Here is a 19,570-nt window from a genome sequence, read left to right as displayed (position 1 = left end):
TTAAACCTGTAAATACGGATCGGGTCTGGGCGGGTTCGGGTCGGGCTGGACGGGTTTGGGTCGGGCTTGAGTTTAGTTTTATTTAAATATATTATTAATAACAATAAAATTATAGACAAAAATAATAAATAACTAAGTGGTATATAGTACTTAATTATAAGTTGAAGGTCATAAGTTCAAATGCTAGGTATGACATTTTTTTTTTCCTAATTAAAGTAAACATCGGGCCGGGCCGGGCCAGGCTTGGGTTTTTATGGAAATCCCAAACCCGGCCCGAAGAGGGCGGGCCGGGCGGGTACCCAGGCCCATGAACAGGTCTACTTCTTATTCATATCACTCATTTCCATCTTTCTTTGTTTCTTTCAATTTTCTTTCTCTCGTATTCGTTCTTTTTTTTTTTTTTTGTGGAGTTGAAGAAATTTTTCTGTATCTTTTACTTTAGAAAAATAATAAATGTAAGTATAATATTTATATATATATATTTTAAAATTTCTAGTATATTATTATACTTATAATATTTATAATTTTGTAGGTTTTATTGAAGTCATACAAGAAATCATTATATAAGGTAAGAAGTTGTATTTGTAATTTTTTAGATTAAATTTGTTATTTTTATTTATTATGGTTATTTTTGTGTGTATTATATAATTTGTCATATATAAAATTTTTATGTTTTATTATACTTTTATAATTTTATCTTGTAATAGTAATAACTATAAATTTATGTATATTATTAAATATTATGTTATATAACTTTTTCTTTTACATTTTATCGTAATTTTTATAAAACTAAAGTAACGATATAATAATAATAATAATAATAATAATAATAATAATAATAATATAACATACATTATATATTTAGAGTCAAATGATATAATTTAAATATTATATTTTATACAATAAAGTAACGATAAATTATCTTAAATATAGATAATTAATTTGTATATAATATTTTGTAATATAATGATATTGAAATTTTATAGTGATAATTATTACTGTATTATTTTTTTGATAATATTATATAATGATATTTGGATATGAATGAGTAAAATATTTAGTCAAAGCTTAACTAATGATGGGAATAATAATGAGGATGAGGATGTAGATGATGATTCTGACGATGATCAAAATTTTAATTCTGAATGTAATACAAATAGTGAGGAGGAAGAAGATGATGATAGTATGAAAACAAAACAACATATGAGGACGATGAAGAAAACTACTATGATGAGGATGAAGAAGATGATGACAATATGTTAATAGCATTGTACGACCATATTGGTACAAGTTCCCCAAGCTTCGAAAGTATTAATAAACATATGTATCCGAACTGGTTTAAAATCGTTAATATAGAAGAGAAAATTGTCCCTCGTAATGTATCAGATATAAATAGTGTGTTATGATATTTGTCTTCTGAGTTTCGTATTGATATATTCTTTAAATTAAGAGATACAGTTAAAACAGTTGCAAAAATATATGCACTGAGTATACTGATAATTTCTAAGTTTAGAAACAAGGAACAATACCATTACAATAATCTGTAATAGTTTGGAAAGCTGCACATGGATATTACGTGCAACAGTAAAGAAATCGAGTGGATTTTAGGAGATTACTAGATATAATGGCCCACACATGTAATGCCCCCTACTGAATCACAAGATCATATAAATTTTGAGTCAACTTTGATATCAGGGTATATTCAAAATATTTTGGTCGAACAACCATATATCAAGGTGAAAGCTATACTGGCATATTTGGTAGAAAGATTTAGTATAACAGCAATATATAAGAAGGTGTGGAAAGCAAAGCAAAAGACAATTGCTAATGCTTTCGAAGATCGTGATGAGCCATATAAGAAACTCTATGACTTCATGCATGTTGCAGTGACCTTAAATAAGAGGTCTGTATGGGACATTGAGAATGAGGAGTGTTGCATCAATAATCGACTAAGTCGTGGCGTCAAACAGCTTAAGAGGATGTTTTGGTCATACAAGCCTTGTATTGAAGGATTTAAGCATTGTAAGTATGTGTTATACATTGATGTTACATTCTTTTTTAGAAAATACAAGAGCGTATTGCTGACTGCTGAAGCAATAAGTGGTAATAACAAGATATTACTAGTTGTCTTTGCTATTATTGAAAATAAAAGTAAGGATAACTAGGAGTATTTCATGAAAATGGTTCGATATCATATATATGATGATCAAGATAATATTTGTGTCATTTTGGATCGCCATATTGTTATACAATATGCAATGTCATATAGTCAGCAACTACAACACAAAATTCAAAAATGTGGAAATGAAAAAGTTGTTGAGAAAGTAGCTGCATAAAATACCATTATAATTGTCTCTAATGGGATTAATATTGTTCTATATTATTAATCATAACTGTATTTCCGTAATCACACTTTTACCTCTGAGATACATCGACAAGTTTAATAAACATCGAATGAAGTATATTGATGCAATTGTGAAGGTTGTATATATACTGATTATTGCATCAAGGTATTGGAGTATCCTATACAGAAGGTAAATGGTCATCATGTTATAATATTTAATAGGGAGACTAACATGTACTTGATTACTACTGCCTATAACAATGCGCAAAGGAAAGGCGGGCATAATCAAACGGTTAACCTAGCAGAACAAAGCTGTACTTGCGGTAAATTTAAACATCCTCTATAGAGCCAATCGGCTCTTCATAGATCCGATTGGATTTTGACACCCATACATTGTTTTTTCGGGCGATTTTACATCCAGATACGAAGATTATTTTATTAATAATTACTTAAATTTTTAAATAAATAAATTTAATATTTATCGATATTTCCTAAAATTTATCCCTTTCTCTAGAGTTTCTTTTGAAACCTTGCCTCTATAAATAGAAAGAAGTGTTTAGGATTTCAGAGAGGAATCAAGAACTAAAAATCGGTAGTGAGTTATAGAAAAAACACTGAGAAAGAAAGAACAGAGGGAAAATCAAAAAGAAAAAGAAAGAAAAGCACCGTTAATCATACCCATCGTTAGAAAGTCTAAACCATTGAAGAAATAGCCATTTTAGGAAAGAAAACACTTAAGAAAGAGCGTTTTTGGAAACTTTTTTCAATCGATAGAAGATTTCACAAAGCCAGATCTCTCTGAATTCCTATCCAGTTTTCGATTCAATTGCATCCTCATCGCCCGAGACTTGCAGATCCAATATCCATCGTGACAACTTGAGGGTTCCTTCCACCATACATCTACATACATTCATCATAAAAGTTGGTTCTTTTATTCCTTCTTTTTTATATATTATTTATTCTTAGAAATATAATTAGGGTTTCGATCTATGGTAAATATGATTAGATTAGGTTTTTTTTTATTACTATGCATGCTAATAGGATTTTGAATCTCATAATAAGAACTTAGGATTTATTGAGATATGATGTTTGGTATTTAAGGTTTTAAATTTGATTGTAAACATGTTATAGGGTTAATATTTAGATTTATTTGTTATTATGATTAAGTACTTGAACCTGTTAAGACATAATTCTCTTTTTTGATTACCTCCTGTTAGTTTATGAGATTTATAGTTTTAGTGATTTATGGTTTTGATTGGCCTCTGTAATTTTTATTTTGATATTTTTTATCTATGTTATCTCATTCTAATTAATTTTTAACATCTGTGCATGTAAAAATCGGCTATGGGATGCGAGATTGTGCTGGCGATCGAAGGAAACTTAATGAGAACTTGACCCTAGAGCCGATCGGTTGTTCATGCTAGACCTTTATTTTTGTATTTTTTGACATATTTTAATGTACTTTCGGCCTTTGTATAGTTTTAGGTCTTTCCATTTTCATAATCATAGTTGTAGGCAGGTTGTAATAATTAGGGTTTTTCTTTCTGCCTTACTTTGTTTTTTTATTTTTTTCTTATTATATGTTAATCAAATATATGTTTAAGTGATTTGATTAATTAAAATGAGCCACATAGAATTAGGACTAAAAAACTGATCCAACATGAATCTAGTAGTCTAACAGGCTAATCAATTTTAACTAGGCCTGAAACCCCAAAATCCAAGTAGACTAGCGGGCTTTGGCATGTTTAGTTAGGGTTAAGATCACAATGAATAGGCCTTTTTATAATAAGTAGTCTACTAGGTCTAAAGGCTGGAATTCAAGAGCATAATTGGTAACTGGGTTAGATTTTGGTGGGCCTTGTCTATAATTAATTAGTTAGCTAAATTAACAACTTAAACATGGGTTGGACTTGAATAAAATGGGCTAGACTTAGGTATATTATGTGTTGTTTTAGCATGCTTGTATATAAATTGCTTGCATTTATAAGGAATACTTTGTTAAATAATAAAATTAAAGGCTAATATACACAAATAAGGAAGTCAATTTCCTGATCCATTTATAGACTTTATGGCGTAAGCTTCCTTATGAAATCTAAGAAACACCACTCATTAGTAAAAGTGTTTCAGTGATTGTCTGGGTGACGACTCCCATCTCCGCACTAGTCTCTATAATTAGTTAGCATGTTCCTTATTAGGTTAAAAAGCCTTACAGTGTCGTAGTCGCTAAAGACACTTGGGTGCATACCCGAAACTGGCGCCCACACTCCACAAACACCATCGTACCTAACTACTCCATAAGCAACAATAAAAACCAACCTAAGCCTGAAACCAAAATGACTACCCAAAGCCCCAATAATTCTTCTATAACCCAACAGACATTAACACCATAAACACTTACACCCAAAACTTAACTGTCAACAACAATCAGACCACCTATGATCAGTGGAGGGTACGAAAATGGAAGTTGAGGACGATGATATGGAGATCTCTATGCATGCTATAGAGGGTAGGGAATCTGCTAATTCACTCAAGATTCAAGGGGAGGTCAATGGTAAGACTATTGTGATTTTGGTAGATGGTGGGAGTACACATACTTTTTGGACTCAAAGATGATTAAGGAAGCTGGAATTCCTAATAAAAGGGCTAAAGTATTATGGGTCACAGTAGCCAATGGCCAAAATATGGCAAGTAAGGCAAAATGTGTAGGATTCACTTAGAAAATGCAAGGCACTGAATTTCAATTTGATTTTAGAACACTTAAGTTAGGTGACCATGACATGGTGTTGGGTGTAGACTGGATGAGGCATTACAGCCCCATGATCTTTGATTTTGCTAACATGAAGTTGACTTTTCATAAAGATGGTCAGCAGGTGCAACTTACAGGACTATCATATTTAGCAAGTCTAAAAATGATAACCTGTAAGGGACTACAAAACTTCCTTCAAAAACCTTAAATCATACCTCCGCTCAATTCTTTTCCATCTCTTATATTGCTACACTAGAACTTGCAAACACTTCAGACCACCTTACTTCACATACACCAATAGCCTTACCAACCACTATAAACAATTTACTCACTAAGTATAACCACCTTATCCAAGAACCCAACACTTTACATCCTACTAGACAACATGACCACTGCATAACCCTAAAGTAAGGAACCACCTCTATTAACATAAGACCCTATAGGTACCCTTACTATCAGAAGGCAGAGATTGAGAAACAAGTGAAGAAAATGCTGAAGAACTCTGGGATTCAGGACAACAACAGTCCTTATGCATCTCTTATCTTTCTTGTGAAAAAGAAAGATGGCACTTGGAGGTTATGTGTGGATTATAGGCAATTTAATACAACAACTTGATGACTTGTTGGATGATTTAAGGGAGCTGTCTATTTCTCCAAGTTAGATATGAGGTCATGATACTTTTAGATAAGGATGAAGGCAACTGACACACCTAAAACTGCATTCAGGACTCACTCAAGTCATTAATAGTTCCTAGTGATGCCCTTTGGGCTCACTAATGCACCAGCTACATTCCAATCACTTATGAACTCAATATTGAGCCTTTTCTCAGAAGATTAATGCTAGTCTTCTTTAATGATGATCTGGTATACAGTCTTAACCTGAATTCTCATGAAGAACACTTGGAAAGGGTATTTCAGATTCTACAGGAGCACCAATTATTTGTCAAGATGAAAGAGTGTTCGTTTGCATAATCTCAGGTTGATTACTTAGGGCATATCATCTCAAGTAAGGGAGTTAGTACTGATGTGACAAAGATTAAAGTTATGCTCAAATGGCCTGCCCCCACTAACCAGAAGGCTCTGAGAGTGTTTCAAGGGTTGACAGTCTATTACAGGAAGTTTGTAAAGAATTATGGGATAATTGTCAGGCCTTTAATTGATCTTTTAAAGAAGGATGCATTTAAATGGAGTATTGAGGCACAACAAGCATTTCAGTTTCTTAAGGAAGTAAAGTGCAAAGCCCCTATGTTAGCATTGCCAGACTTTACCAAACCCTTTGTGTTAGAGACAGATGCAAGCCAAAAGGGGATTGGAGCTGTTCTAATGCAAAATCATAGGCCACTAGCATTCATCAGCAAAGCCCTAAGTCTTAAACATTAAGATGCTTCAGTTTATGAAAAGAAACTAATGGTTAGCCTATTTGCAGTATCTGAATGGAGGCATTACCATGAGAATGCCCACTTTATCATAAAGAAAGATCATGAGAGTATCAAATTGTTACTGTAGTAGAACATTGACACCCAACTTCAGGCTAAGGAGATGTTAAAATTGCTTGGCCTTGAATATAGCATCTTATACAAGAAAGAGTGGAGAATGGGGTTGCAAATGCACTCTCAAGGAAGGGATGGGACTCTCAAGAATAATGTGATTGCTATAACATCACTTCTACAGCCAACTCTGATTGGTTAAAGGAAGTGAGTAATAATTACAAAAATGACAACGAAGCTAATGAGTTAATTCAAGAATTACTAGTGGACAATGGGGCCAAACCTCATTATTCTTACAGTAACGGGATATTAAGGTATAAAGGCAGGGTTTATATTAGTGATGAGCTTGAATTAAAGAATAAAATTCTAGAAGCAATCCATAATTCTTCAATTAGTGGACATTCAGGCATAAAAGCTTCCTATAGCACGCTCAAGAAATATTTTTTTTAGAAGGGCATGAAGCATAATATTTATAATTGGGTAAGAAATTGTGAAGTGTGCCAGCAGTGTAAGTATGAAAATGTGGCTTACCTTGGGTTGTTGCGGCCTCTGCCAATTCCTAATCAAGCCTGGGAATCTGTTTCAATGGATTTTGTGGAGCAACTTCCTAAATCAGAAAGCAAGAACATTGTTTTAGTAGTTGTTGATAGACTAACCAAATATGCTCACTTTATCTCATTGACTCATCCATTTTCTACTTCGAAAGTGGTCCAATTATTCACAAGTCATGTCTACAAACTTCATGGAATGCCTGCTAATATTGTTTCAAACAGGGAAAAGGTGTTTATAAGCAATTTCTAGTAAGAATTATTTTGTCTACTGGAGGTTAAACTCAACCTCAGTACTTTATACCATCCAGTCTGATGGGAAGACTGAGAGGGTTAACCAATGCCTAGAAAACTACTTGAGGTGCATTTGCTTCTAGAGACCAAGAGGTTGGTCTAAATGGCTTCCCCTAGCTGAGTACTGGTATAACACTAGCTACCATACAAGCCTGAAGATGTCCCCCTTTCAAGACTTGTATGGAATGTAACCTCAATGGCTTGTTTCTTGCCTACTGGTGACACTTCTATTGCAGCTGTGCAGGAGTATTTAGAGCAAAAGAACTCAAATGCAAAAGGAACTTAAGGAGAACCTAGCTCGAGCTCAAAATAGACGAAAGCAGTTTGCTGACTCTCACAGAACTGAGAGGGTATTTGATGTTGGTGATATGGTGTATCTCAAGCTACATCCTTATTAGGAAGAATTTGAAACTATCTGCTATGTATTTTGGGCCTTATAAGAGTTTATCCAAGGTGGGATTAGTTGCATACAAGCTTGAGCTGCCTACTGCTGCACAAGTCCATCCTGTATATGGCTCTTTTGAAGAAACACATTGGTCCTCATATACAAGCCATTACTCAACTGCCTGCTACTCATAAGAATGGGACTTTTAAGGTGCAACCTGAGAGGATTTTGCAGAAAAGACAAGTAATGAGGAAGAAACAATCTGTGGAGCAAGTTCTAATTCAATGGCTTGGTACGAAACACTGAGGAGGCAACTTGGGAGGATGTGGGGTTCATTGGAGCTTAATTTCCAGAATTCCTTCTTGAGGATAAGAAATATTTTGACGGGAAGGGTAATGTCAAGAACATGGCAGAAAAGAATATGAAAGATTGCTTGTTGAATGATGAAATGGCAATAGTGGATGATGACTTGGCAATAATGCCATGTTAGAAGGAAGAGAATGTCCTTGATGGTGGCAGCAAGGAATGAAAGAGAGATCCCTTTTGAGAGCAAAGGAATAACGACACAGATTATGTTTTAGTGTCAGCAAAAGTTTATTATTTTTCATTTAGTAAGTTTGTTATTTGCTTTTTTGTCTTATAGCCAATGGGCAGTTATCATATAGGAATTGGCATTGTTTTAAAAAGATTCTAGTGGTAGTGTTGGTTATATTTAGTAGAACAATTGTGTTTGTAAATTATACAAAAAATATCAATACAAACCTTGCTCAATTGTCTCTCATCCTTCTCATTCTTCTTCTTCTCTATTTTTGATTTCTATCCTAGGTCTGGTCCAGAACATTCCTTAATTCTTTTAAGCCTTTCGCTGCTATTCTTTCCTTAAGATTGAGTTGTACATGAATCAAGAGCTTGACAAATAACTATCATAGCATATATAAAAGTAGACTTCGTGATAATAGAGCTGGCCGACTTCGATTCCAGCTTGGTCCAACCTATTTTAGAAAATAAAAAATTATTAAAAGTAATATTTTTACGAGTTAGAATTGAAACTAATAGTTCCGGTTCTAGCTAAAGGGGAACCGATCTTAACCAGCTTTTAATTTTAAGCTGATTCTAGTCTATTTTGACCATTTCGGTTCCATTTATCCAATTATAAATGATTGATCTGAATATTAAAAACTAATATAGATAATGTAAGAATCTATAAAATATAAAAAAAATAAAAAATTAATACTTAAACTTTAATTTTATGATAATACAAAATATGTATGAACAAATATAATTGATTATTTATTATTATTAAATTTTAGTAATATAAAATAAATTAAAAAAAATTGAAGTATTTAAGCATTGAGAGAAAAAGGAAAATAGTTGATGCGATTTAAGAAAACTTTCAATACCTTCTTATTAAAATAAAGTCTTTCATTTTTTTTCTTTAAAACCATTTCTAGGTAGAAATTATAAAATATTTTAAAATTATATAATATTTAGACTTTTTACAATTAATAAATAAAAATAAAAATAAATCATTAAAAAGAAAAAAATAAAAGGTATAAATAAATGCAAACCTTAAATTAAAATGAGTAAAGGCAATAAAAAAAGATAATTAAACTATAAAAAAAAACACAAAATTCAATAATTAACTTAAATAAGTAAACAAAAAAAAATTGAGCTGTATAAGCCACGCTTCGTAAGCTCGAACTTTGATTGATGATTCGATTTGAGGTCACGCCCGCTTGGGATTAAGGATCTTGCCTGCTTAAGACTTCACTCCATTGGGGAATTACCAGTTTTGCTCCACTAGAGTCTAAGGATTTCATTTGCTTGGGTTTGAGGACTTTGCCTACTTGAATTTTGAGGATTTCGCCTGCATTCGAGGAAACTACCCCCGTTGGAATTAGGAGCTACGCTCGTTGAATTGGTGATTACAGAGACCTCCTTTTGGCTACTTTCCATTCTAGGAAACATTTTCGCCACTTCGGGCTGATTTGGTAATTTTTCACTTTCAGGTACTTGGGTTGAAATTTCCCACCTCGAGGCATAATTTGACTTGTTCTGATGCTTTTCGGAAGCTATACTGATATCTAGCCCGTCTAGGGACTAAAATATAATTTTATCAAGACAGGGACCAAACTCGTAATTTGCTTGAAAACTTCCCCTCGGGGCCTCAATCATACTTCTATACGTCTTCTGTACACTTGTATTAACTTTTGGACTAAAGTTTAATTTTAGGCAGGTCATGGACCTAAATGACATTTCTGCTCCCCTTTAGGACATAGATATGGGCTTATCCATTCTTCTTTCTTCACCTTACTCATTTTCTTAGTTTCTCTCTAAAGCTTCTTTTGCTCTTTCTTTGATTTCTTGCTCATTTCTCAATCGATTTTCATAAAATCAGTCTCCAAATGGCAAGTTCATCTGTTAGACTTACTGGACGCACCCCAACCACACCAAATTGAGAGTTTACTGCTATAATATTCTAAAATGACCTTGGCTTGTAAAGGGAGAGGAGATTCCTCTTTTGGAAAAAATTGAGCACACATTGTGTCTTTTGAGCCGTTGAAGAGGTAATTTCTTGACCTAAACTTGTTTTCTGCAACTTAGAAACTTAGAATGCATGTTAATTATTCAAAATATATGCAAATTTGCATAAAAATTAAGAAATATGAGAACCCTAACATGTACAGTCGATCGACTGTATATACAACTGAAACGGTTGTGCGTACAGCTGATTGGCTATATGTAGTGTCGATCTAACTCTACACAGCATGAACAATTGTACATAGGCCAGACCAAGGTATTTTAGGGTTTTTTATAAAATAACATCATATAGACACATGTTTACCTCCTTAGAGTCTTTCATATGTGTGTCATACTAAAATACTTGCTTTTTTTCTTTTAGGATGACGTAGTGTCGATCCAGTTTGGTAGGAACTTCTGCAGTGTAGGTGAGTGGATTGATGAGCCACCTAGCTCGGTTCAGGCTAAGATTAGGGATAATGGCTTCCGCTGGTTCGTGGCCACACTTTCTTCAATTACTAGTAGAGTCGATCACTCCTCGATTTATGCCTTATTAGAGAGAGATGGATAGATACGACACACACCTTCTATACTCCTATTGGTAAGTTGACTCTTTCTCCCATTGTATTTCTGCTATCACTGGCATCGATTTCAATGGCACGGCCGTGCCTTTTGATGATCCGATCTATTATCGGCATCCCAAAGCTCGAGAGAGCTTCATTATTGACTTATTAGGGGTTCTCGCTGACGCTCAAGAATGCGAGATGTATAGCTTATCAATGCATCCCTCTCCACTATCAGGGCTTCATTCCTCGGAATGCTCGAGAGGTTGACTAGATGGCTCAGGATTTCTTGGTGTACCTCTTTGGTATTATCCTGTTCAGCGACTCTAGGAGCTCATTAAATTTTCAATATCTAGTAGCTCTGTGAGACCTGAACCGGGTTTCATCCTATGACTGGGGGTCCGCGGCTCTCGTGTACCTTTATCAGCAGAGGGACATCACCGTCTATGGTGGTAAGAAGACTTGCGGTTTCAAGCACGCAATCCATGTAAGTTATCTTGATTCTTTTCTTTTAGTTGCTTTTATATCACGTGCGCTGATTTCTCATTTTTACAGGTCTAGGCCTTGGAGATCGGCCTCCTGTTGGGTTCACAACCCATCTGTACCTCGCGAGCTTTCCTTCACTTGAGCCACTAAGGCTCTAGCAGGATAGTAGCCTGGGAGTGGCCACAGGTTCACGTGCATCGTACGTGGATCATCAACCTGACCTGGGACATGGTAAATATAATTTATTAGTTATATTCATATTTTATTTGTATCATCACTTACCTTTTCTAGTTTATAGATCCGGAGTGATTGGCTAGGAAACTACGACCAATGGGAGCCTTATATACTGTCTGCGGCTGATCTTGAGCAGAGGAGGATTCTGTTAGCTAGGCCCGCCTGTCGAGCTAGGTATCTAAGCAAGAGGATTTACGATTAGGAGCGCAGCCCCAGCAGAAGCCAAGTCCCATTACCTCCTCCCCTCTCCATGTTTTGAACAATGGATCTTGTTGGAGAGGAGCTGGTGGAGTGCCTGAATGAGTACGATGAGCTTGTGGATTTCACCATCCGTTCACGGCTGACCGATTATAACTTGTTCATCCTGTAGCTGTTGGGGACTTTACCTTTTAGTGATGACACTGTTGTCCAGGTATTTTCTCTGATTATTTGGAATTCTCTCTTTTTTACCATGTACTGCTCTTTTATTCACCCATTTTCAGCTTGTTTTCCAGGCCCCTACTATCCATGAGCCGACTGAAGGATGGTCTTATCGATACGGTCGGCCCTCTAATGTCGCAGGCTCATCTGCCGGTGCAACTTCTAAGGTACCACCTACTGCTACATTAGATATGGTCCCAGGAGTTGTCTCATTCCCTCATGACCCGGTGGTTTTAGATTGGAGTCCACTTGGTGTGATATAGCACTGTCTCGCAATGGATTAATATTTCCCTCCGAAGTTCATCCCGAGCAACTGCACCCATGTAAGCATTTGTCTTATGCATTTTCATTACTTTAGCTTTCTTGAAAAGGTTAGTGACATATATACAAATACAAGTTCAAAGACACTAGTTTGAGCACGTACATCGACTGGTTGGGGCCGCGAGGAGACAGTTTTTCATCCTTGGCGAGGATTGGCAGGTAAGAAAATAAATTATGATTTATGAAATGCAAAATGTATGCATGAAATGCGTGAAATGTGCTAATTAATTAAGAAAACAAATTATGATTTATGAAATGCAAAATGTATGCATGAAATGTGCTAACTAATTCTCTTTTTTTGGATTTTAATCAGAGGGATCATGAGGGACTGCAGGGGCAGTTAGACGACCAGCGGCATCAGCTTAATGCTCAATAGCGATGGATTGATGCCTTGACTCTCCAACTGTTAGCCTTATAAACCCAAGGGATGGATACTGAATTGGATGATGAGATGGATAATCCGGGAGGGAACTCCGGCTTTTGACTTCCCTATGCTTGTACTTTTCCTTTTTCTGATTGAATGTAGAACTTGAAAATTTCGTGTAGACTCTTATTTTTGAAAGTATAAAATGTATTCCCTTTTAGATTGCCCATACATCCTAAATTTGCATACTAAGGAGGCCATGCAACCAAATCTCTTTTCTATTTTTGATTTTACCTTAAATTTTGCCTAAGCTGCCCTTTTGATTTTTCAACTTAGCAGGCTTTTGTCTTAACTTTTGCCTAAGTCGCCCTTTCGAGTTTTCAACTTAGCTTTTTCTTTTTTACTTTTTTTTTTGTAAATTTGGTTGCTTCAAATATTGATTTCCCTTAGCCTTGCTTGATTCAAGAATTAGTTGCTCTATCTTAAAGATGCAAATGCAAATTATGCGAAGAAGAAAATATTATGCTTCTTTTTAAATCTTATTTACTTTGCTTAAAAATTTTAGTTTTGATTTCCTTTCAGTTAATGCGTAAAATGATAAACAGACATACATATGTTGGATACAAGAAAATTTTTTCATTTAATAAAAGCTTAGATGGGAACATCTTGATTTCTTACGACATAACTCCTATCATTAGCTAGTCTTTTCAGGTTTTATAGCTGACTATTTTCTCTCGTTTGCCCTGACTTTTGCCTGACCAGCCTTTTCAGGTTTTCTAATTAGCAGGCTATTTATTCTTTTATTCTTTTTTTTTCACACATGGTATTTCCTGAGACGATCTATATTGATTGGCTCGGTGAACTTGTTCCCCTCCAAGTCTGAGATCTTAGTAGCACTTCTAGGCATAATCTTTCCTAGCTTTACTTTCTTATTGAACGCCCTAGCTATCCTTTTCTAGTACAACTGCATGTAGTATAGGGCTTTCATCCTTTTCTCATCAATTAAGGCCAGCTGTTGGTATCTTTGCTCAGCCCACCAATACTCTGGCATTTCCACCTCTAGCACAAATCTCAAAGATTTCAGCTCTAACTCAACTGGCAATATCGCCTCAATTCTATAAACCATAGATTTGCCTAGTTGATGTTCGCTCAATTTTTCGATATTCCAAAAGCATGAAGGGTAATTAAAACGACTAATCCTTATGATTCCATACCATCTTTGAAAGTATCTTCTTCAAATTCTTGTTAGCTGCCTCTACCGCACCATTCGCCTGACGTCTATACGGAGAAGACCTATGATGCTCGATTGTATTCCGCTACTAGGTCTGCCGTCTTACCCATGAATTGCACCCTGTTATTCGTCATAGCATGATGTGGGACTCCAAATTTGCGGATCACGTTCCTTTATATGAATCTAGCCATCTGCCTTGCCCCCACAGTGGTAAACGACTCGGCTTTGACCCATTTTGAAAAGTAGTCGATGGCTATGACTATAAACCTGTGGCCATTCGAAGGAGGCTTTATTTCTCTAATAATGTTGATACCTCAAGCTGTAAAAGGCCAAGGAGATGTCAAGTTGTGCAGCTCGGTAGGAGGCACGTGACTCATATCACTATATAGTTGGCACTCTCAGCATTTCTTCACTAATGCTATAAAATCCTTCTCTATTATTAGCCAATAATAGCCTTGCCGCATGAATCTTCGAGGTTAACACAATTCCTCTTATATGAGGCCCGCACACTCGTTTATGTATTTCCTCCATTACTACATGAGCTTCTGCTTTAGTTACACATTAGAGCTGTACACCCGACATTATCCTTCTATACAGGACTCCCTCGTGGCTGATGTAATTCCTAGCTTGGATTTGCAACACATATCTTTCCTTGGCTATCGCTTCTTCTAGATACTCTCTGTCTTCTATGAACTTCTTCAGATTGTAGAACCATGGCTTCTCTTCTGGTCCAATTTGAAGTTGCATAATTCAATTTCCTTGATAACAAGGCGCACCTGACTTCACGATCACCAAAGATTTCATTGATAACTGTGAGGGATCAACCTACATAGATGATAGAGTAGCTAGTGCATCCACCATCGGATTCTCATCCCAAGGCAAGTGTACAAAGGAACACTTGAAGAAGTTCCACACTAAAATCCTGAGATAGTTAACATATGGCTTTAACCTCTCTTCTTTTACTTTCCATTCCTCGAGGGCATGTTGAATCACCAACATTGAATCCTCGTAAACCATTAGATGTTTAGCTCCTGCTACCACGACCGCTTCTAATCTAAATAAACATGCTTCTACTCTGCCATATTATTAGTTACTTTAAAGTCCAATCTCTTAGCCACTAGCATCATCTCCCCTTCTGGCATGATCAGAACTACTCCTAAGCCTGCACCTCTCATGTTCACAACTCTATCGAAGTACATTTTCCGTTCTTAGATCTCGATTTTCCCAGATTCTTATAAGGAAATTTTAGATCCCAAGGGTCATCCCCTTCAATTGTATTCTGGGCTAGAAACTCAGCCACAACCCTATCCTTGATTATCTTCTTAATGATATACTTAATATCGAGTTATGTTAAGAGCACCAACCATCAAGCCAACTTTTCCGTAAGAGATAAAGTCTCGAATAAGTACTTTAAAGGGTCTATTTTTGAAATTGTTTACACCTTATAAGATTGGAAATAGTGACTCTGCTTCCTTGTAGCCCATATCATGACTAGGCAAGTCTTTTCCACGAGGTTGTACTTTGACTCGTAAGCGGCAACTTCTTGATAAGGTAATAGACCGCATGCTCTACATCATTAGGTCCGCACTATGCTACCATTGCCCCTATAACTTCTTCCTCTAAGGCTAGGTATAGGATTAGCGACTTGTATCCTTTAGGGACTTGAGTACCGGTGGCTTCTTCAGGTTTTTCTTGATTCTATTGAAGGCCTCTTGACAGTGTTCATACCATACAATGGGCTGATGTTTCCTTAGAAGTTTAAAAATGGGATCACAGACCATTATGAGCTTGGAAATGAACCTACTAATATATTGCAGACGTCCCAAGAAACCCTTGACTTCTTTCTCCGCCGTGGGCGCCTGCATATCCTGAATGGCTCTAACCTTATCCGAGTCAATCTTAATACCCCTCTAACTCATTATCTGCCCTACCAGCTTCCCTGATGTAACTCTGAACACGCTCTTCTTCGGGTTGAGTCTCAAGTTATACCTTTCCACTCGTTTTAAGAACTTATCAAGAGCCTAAAAGTGCCCTTCCCTTGTTTCAAACTTTACTATCTTATTGTCAACATATACCTCCACCTTCTTATGCATCATGTCATGAAACAAGGTAGTGGCTGCTCTCTAATAAGTTGCTCCCACGTTCTTCAGTCCAAAAGGCATAACCTTGTATTAGTATGTCTCTCACTCAGTGTTGAGCAACGTCTTCAGCTTGTCCACTACTGCCATCATAATCTGAATGTATACGAAGAACCCTTTCGTAAAGGAGTACATTGCATTCGTGAGGAAGAGGAAATTCATCCTTCGGCATGCTTTGTTCAAGTCCCAGTAGTCCACACACATTCGAACTTTACCATCCTTCTTCCGAACTAGACCAATGTTCACCAACCACTCAGGGTAGTCAACTACATCGAGAAAATTGGCCTTGACTTGCTTAGCAACCTCCTCTTGTATCTTTTCTGCCCATTCTAGCCTTAGTCTTCTCATCTTTTGCTTGACCAACTTGATATGTGAATTAGTTGGGATATGGTGCTCTACTATTTTCCTATCCAGACCTGGCATGTCATCGTAGGACCAAACAAATACCTTTTTTCTTTTCTCTATTATTTTCTCGAATCCCCTTCTTTCCTCAGGGGGTATATTATGAGTTATCAGAGTATTTTGTGGATTTGCATTTGTGCTTTAAATGAATCAATTTGTATAGAATTGATGTAAAATATGCACATGTCAGGATTATCAAAATGAACACTATCATCAAGAAAAACATTGTCTGAAAAGTTATTCATATCATTGATCTTGAAAAGGAAAGAAACATTGTCTGACATTTTACATTATCATCATAGAATACATCAATGATATTGTTTTCTATTAGAGCAGCTAACTCCTCTTAGCTGATCCTTTTCGGCTGAATGGTAGGCTCTTCCAACTTCAGCTCTTCCATCTTAGTGATGAACTTCTCATGGACTTTCTTGATACTCAACTTGATAATCCTATCAATGATCAGGTCCTTAAGAATCTCGAACCCCGTATCTCAATCCCAGCTACACAAACAAGTACAAGCTCCCCAGAGTAAAGCTTGAACTCCTGGATGAACACGTCTTTTAGAGTCTTGCCCTTTGGTTTGCCCTTATCTTCCTCCACAGAATACCCTAAACTTCGCCGAGTCTTCTGACCCTTGAAGTCTAGTAGCTCCGCAACACCTTGCTGATTCTTTTCCAGCCTCATTCCAGGCATGAAGTTCATTTTCTTGAATATGTTGGCTGCTTTAGGATCCATGTAGTCCTCATAGAGAACTGCCACTTGGAATCCAATAGGAGCATCCACCTCTTTGACAGCTTCATGAATTGTCGAGATGAGCTTACCACCTTTGATGAGAATAGTGACAATCTCGCCTTTGTAAGGGAACTTCACCTTCTAATGGACTGTGGAAGGGACTCATAGCCTTCCCAATAGCAGTGCAAAAGTTACTAGGACGTCTAGGACTGTAAATTCCACCTAGGATTTGATTGGACTCGTCTTCATTAGTGCTGAAAATGTCATTTCTACGTCCCTTTTCGCCTCATCATAGGTCCTTATGACCATGTCTGATGGTTTTAGGTCCTTCACAGTCATCCCCAGTTTAGGGAGTATGCGAGATGGACATACATTGATAGCTGACCCCTCATCAACCATCACACATGGGGTTCTTTCCCCTTTCACCTCTACTGCTATGTAAAAGGCCTTGTTATGGTCCCTTCCTTTAAGTGGTAGGTCCTCATCTAAGAATGTAATCATCCCGGTAGTCTTGTCAGTTACCATTTTGATCATCTCTTCAGAAGTAACTATTGTGCTAACACTTGTACCAGATAAGGCCTAGATCAAAGCCTTTCTATGATTTGATGAATGCATCAGCAGCTGCCAAATATTAATTATCTTTTTCTCCTCCCTCCACCGTTCTAGCAATATGGAATCCCCGTCCTCAGGTGCTTGCTTCTCTTACTTCAGCTCTTGTACCTCGGCATCCTTACTCTTACTCGCTAGCTCAATCTCAGAGTCACTGTCTGCCCAAATGTCCTTGGCCTCAGCATCTTGAACCACATTCTCATCCCAGAACTATACTAGATGTCGATAGCCATTACCAACTTCTTTTCACCCTCTTTCCAGACTTCTAGGAGACAAGGCTCACAAGTGGCTTAATCGACATCTAACCCCTAACCACTTGGCATAATATCTTCGATCCAAACATTAGCTGAGGGTGACCTTGAGTATCGGACCCTGAAATCATATTTTCCCGAAGGTTGCCCAAGCAAGTCTTCACACTCATATTGAGGAAGTTGTTCAACCTCTCATTCTCCAAAGTTGATTAAGTCTTGGATCTCGTGCTTGAGACGGTTTCACTGGTCCGTCATATGCCCGAAAGCATGATGGTACTCACAATACTGACCATTATGAGGCTTAGAACTATCTTTTGATGATTGGGGCTTAAGCTTCCCGCTCCATTTTAGGTGTCGGAACACCACAGATAGTGGTGCCCTCAGGTCAGTGAAGGCTTTTTGTGGGCTTATTGGCTCAACTACTGTTTCGGCTTGGTGTATGTCTATGAAGGAGTTCATGATTTTCTCTTCGCTGAAGTTAGGACACTTGGTTCAGGGTGGTGTATTGTTGTAGCATGGTAAAGGGTTCCTTCTAGTGCTAAGCTAGTCTAGGTCAGTGAGCTTTCCAGCGTTGATGAGGTCCTGGACTTCATGCTTTAGCTAGATGCACTTATCGGTGTGGTGGCCATGTGCTTAGCGGAATTTGTAGTATTGTTGGGCTTGTATCCGGGTGCGTTTGGGTTCGATGGGGTCTTTAGGATGGTAGGTTGAAGCATGCGATTCTGAACCAATCTCTCAAAGATCTTGGAGAGGGGTTACTTGAAGTTAGAAAACTTTCTTGGTTGTTGCACAACATTCAAGTCTGGGGTCCTACTCTCTCTAGCCTGGTAGTTTGCCCTTCTGCCAGTTCCCTTGATCTTTCTTTTGTTATTCTCTATTTTCTCGACCTACAGCCCGTCATCATACAGATTCGTAAAGGTCTTCAGGTTCATCATTTGTAACCTTTCGACCCATCCAGGAAGGACATTTCAGACCGCCATATGAACTTGGTCCTTTTCAGAGGCTTGTGCTTATCAAGCCAGCCTTATTCCTCCATCTGGTCAGGAAATCAAAGAAGGACTCATTTGGCTTCTATTTAGTGGATTTAAGATCCCTCATTGAAACCTCCAAATGAGTGTTATAGTTATACTACTTGACAAAGGAGTTGCACAAATCACGCCATTCAACTTTGGTAGATTTCTTCCGACCGTGGTACCAGTTGACTGCAGGTCCTTCTAGTGACAGCACAAATAGCTTAACTATCTAGGTCCTGCTCAACTGAGTAGTTCCCGTGATAAGCACGTAATTCTTTAGATAGACTTTCGGATCATCAGTCCCGTTGAATTTGTTCATATGTCGGGCATCCTGAACTTTGCTAGCAGTTTACTTTCCCCCGTCAACAACAGCTCTTCGAAATCACATATTGGGTCCAAACTTTTGATTTCTAGCATATGCTGTATCTTGTCAAGTCGGGCACTCAGTCTACTTACAGCTTCATTGGTGGCAAGGGCAGTCTC

At 37.0% G+C, this 19,570-nt stretch overlaps 1 protein-coding gene across 1 annotated transcript; it reads left to right on the top strand.

The window, feature by feature from the left end:
- The first annotated feature begins 1,044 nt into the window (after positions 1-1,044).
- Positions 1,045-2,165, top strand: LOC107261474. The gene is made up of 2 exons (XM_015721024.1): positions 1,045-1,183; positions 1,696-2,165. Exons 1-2 carry the CDS (start codon positions 1,045-1,047, stop codon positions 2,163-2,165), a joined length of 609 nt encoding a protein of 202 aa, XP_015576510.1.
- Positions 2,166-19,570: the final 17,405 nt, after the last annotated feature.

Source organism: Ricinus communis, chromosome 1 (genome assembly GCF_019578655.1).
Source record: "Ricinus communis isolate WT05 ecotype wild-type chromosome 1, ASM1957865v1, whole genome shotgun sequence".
Classification (NCBI taxonomy): Eukaryota; Viridiplantae; Streptophyta; class Magnoliopsida; order Malpighiales; family Euphorbiaceae; genus Ricinus; species Ricinus communis.
Note: the sequence above shows the minus strand (reverse complement) of the source record. Positions and strands in the feature narration are given on the sequence as shown.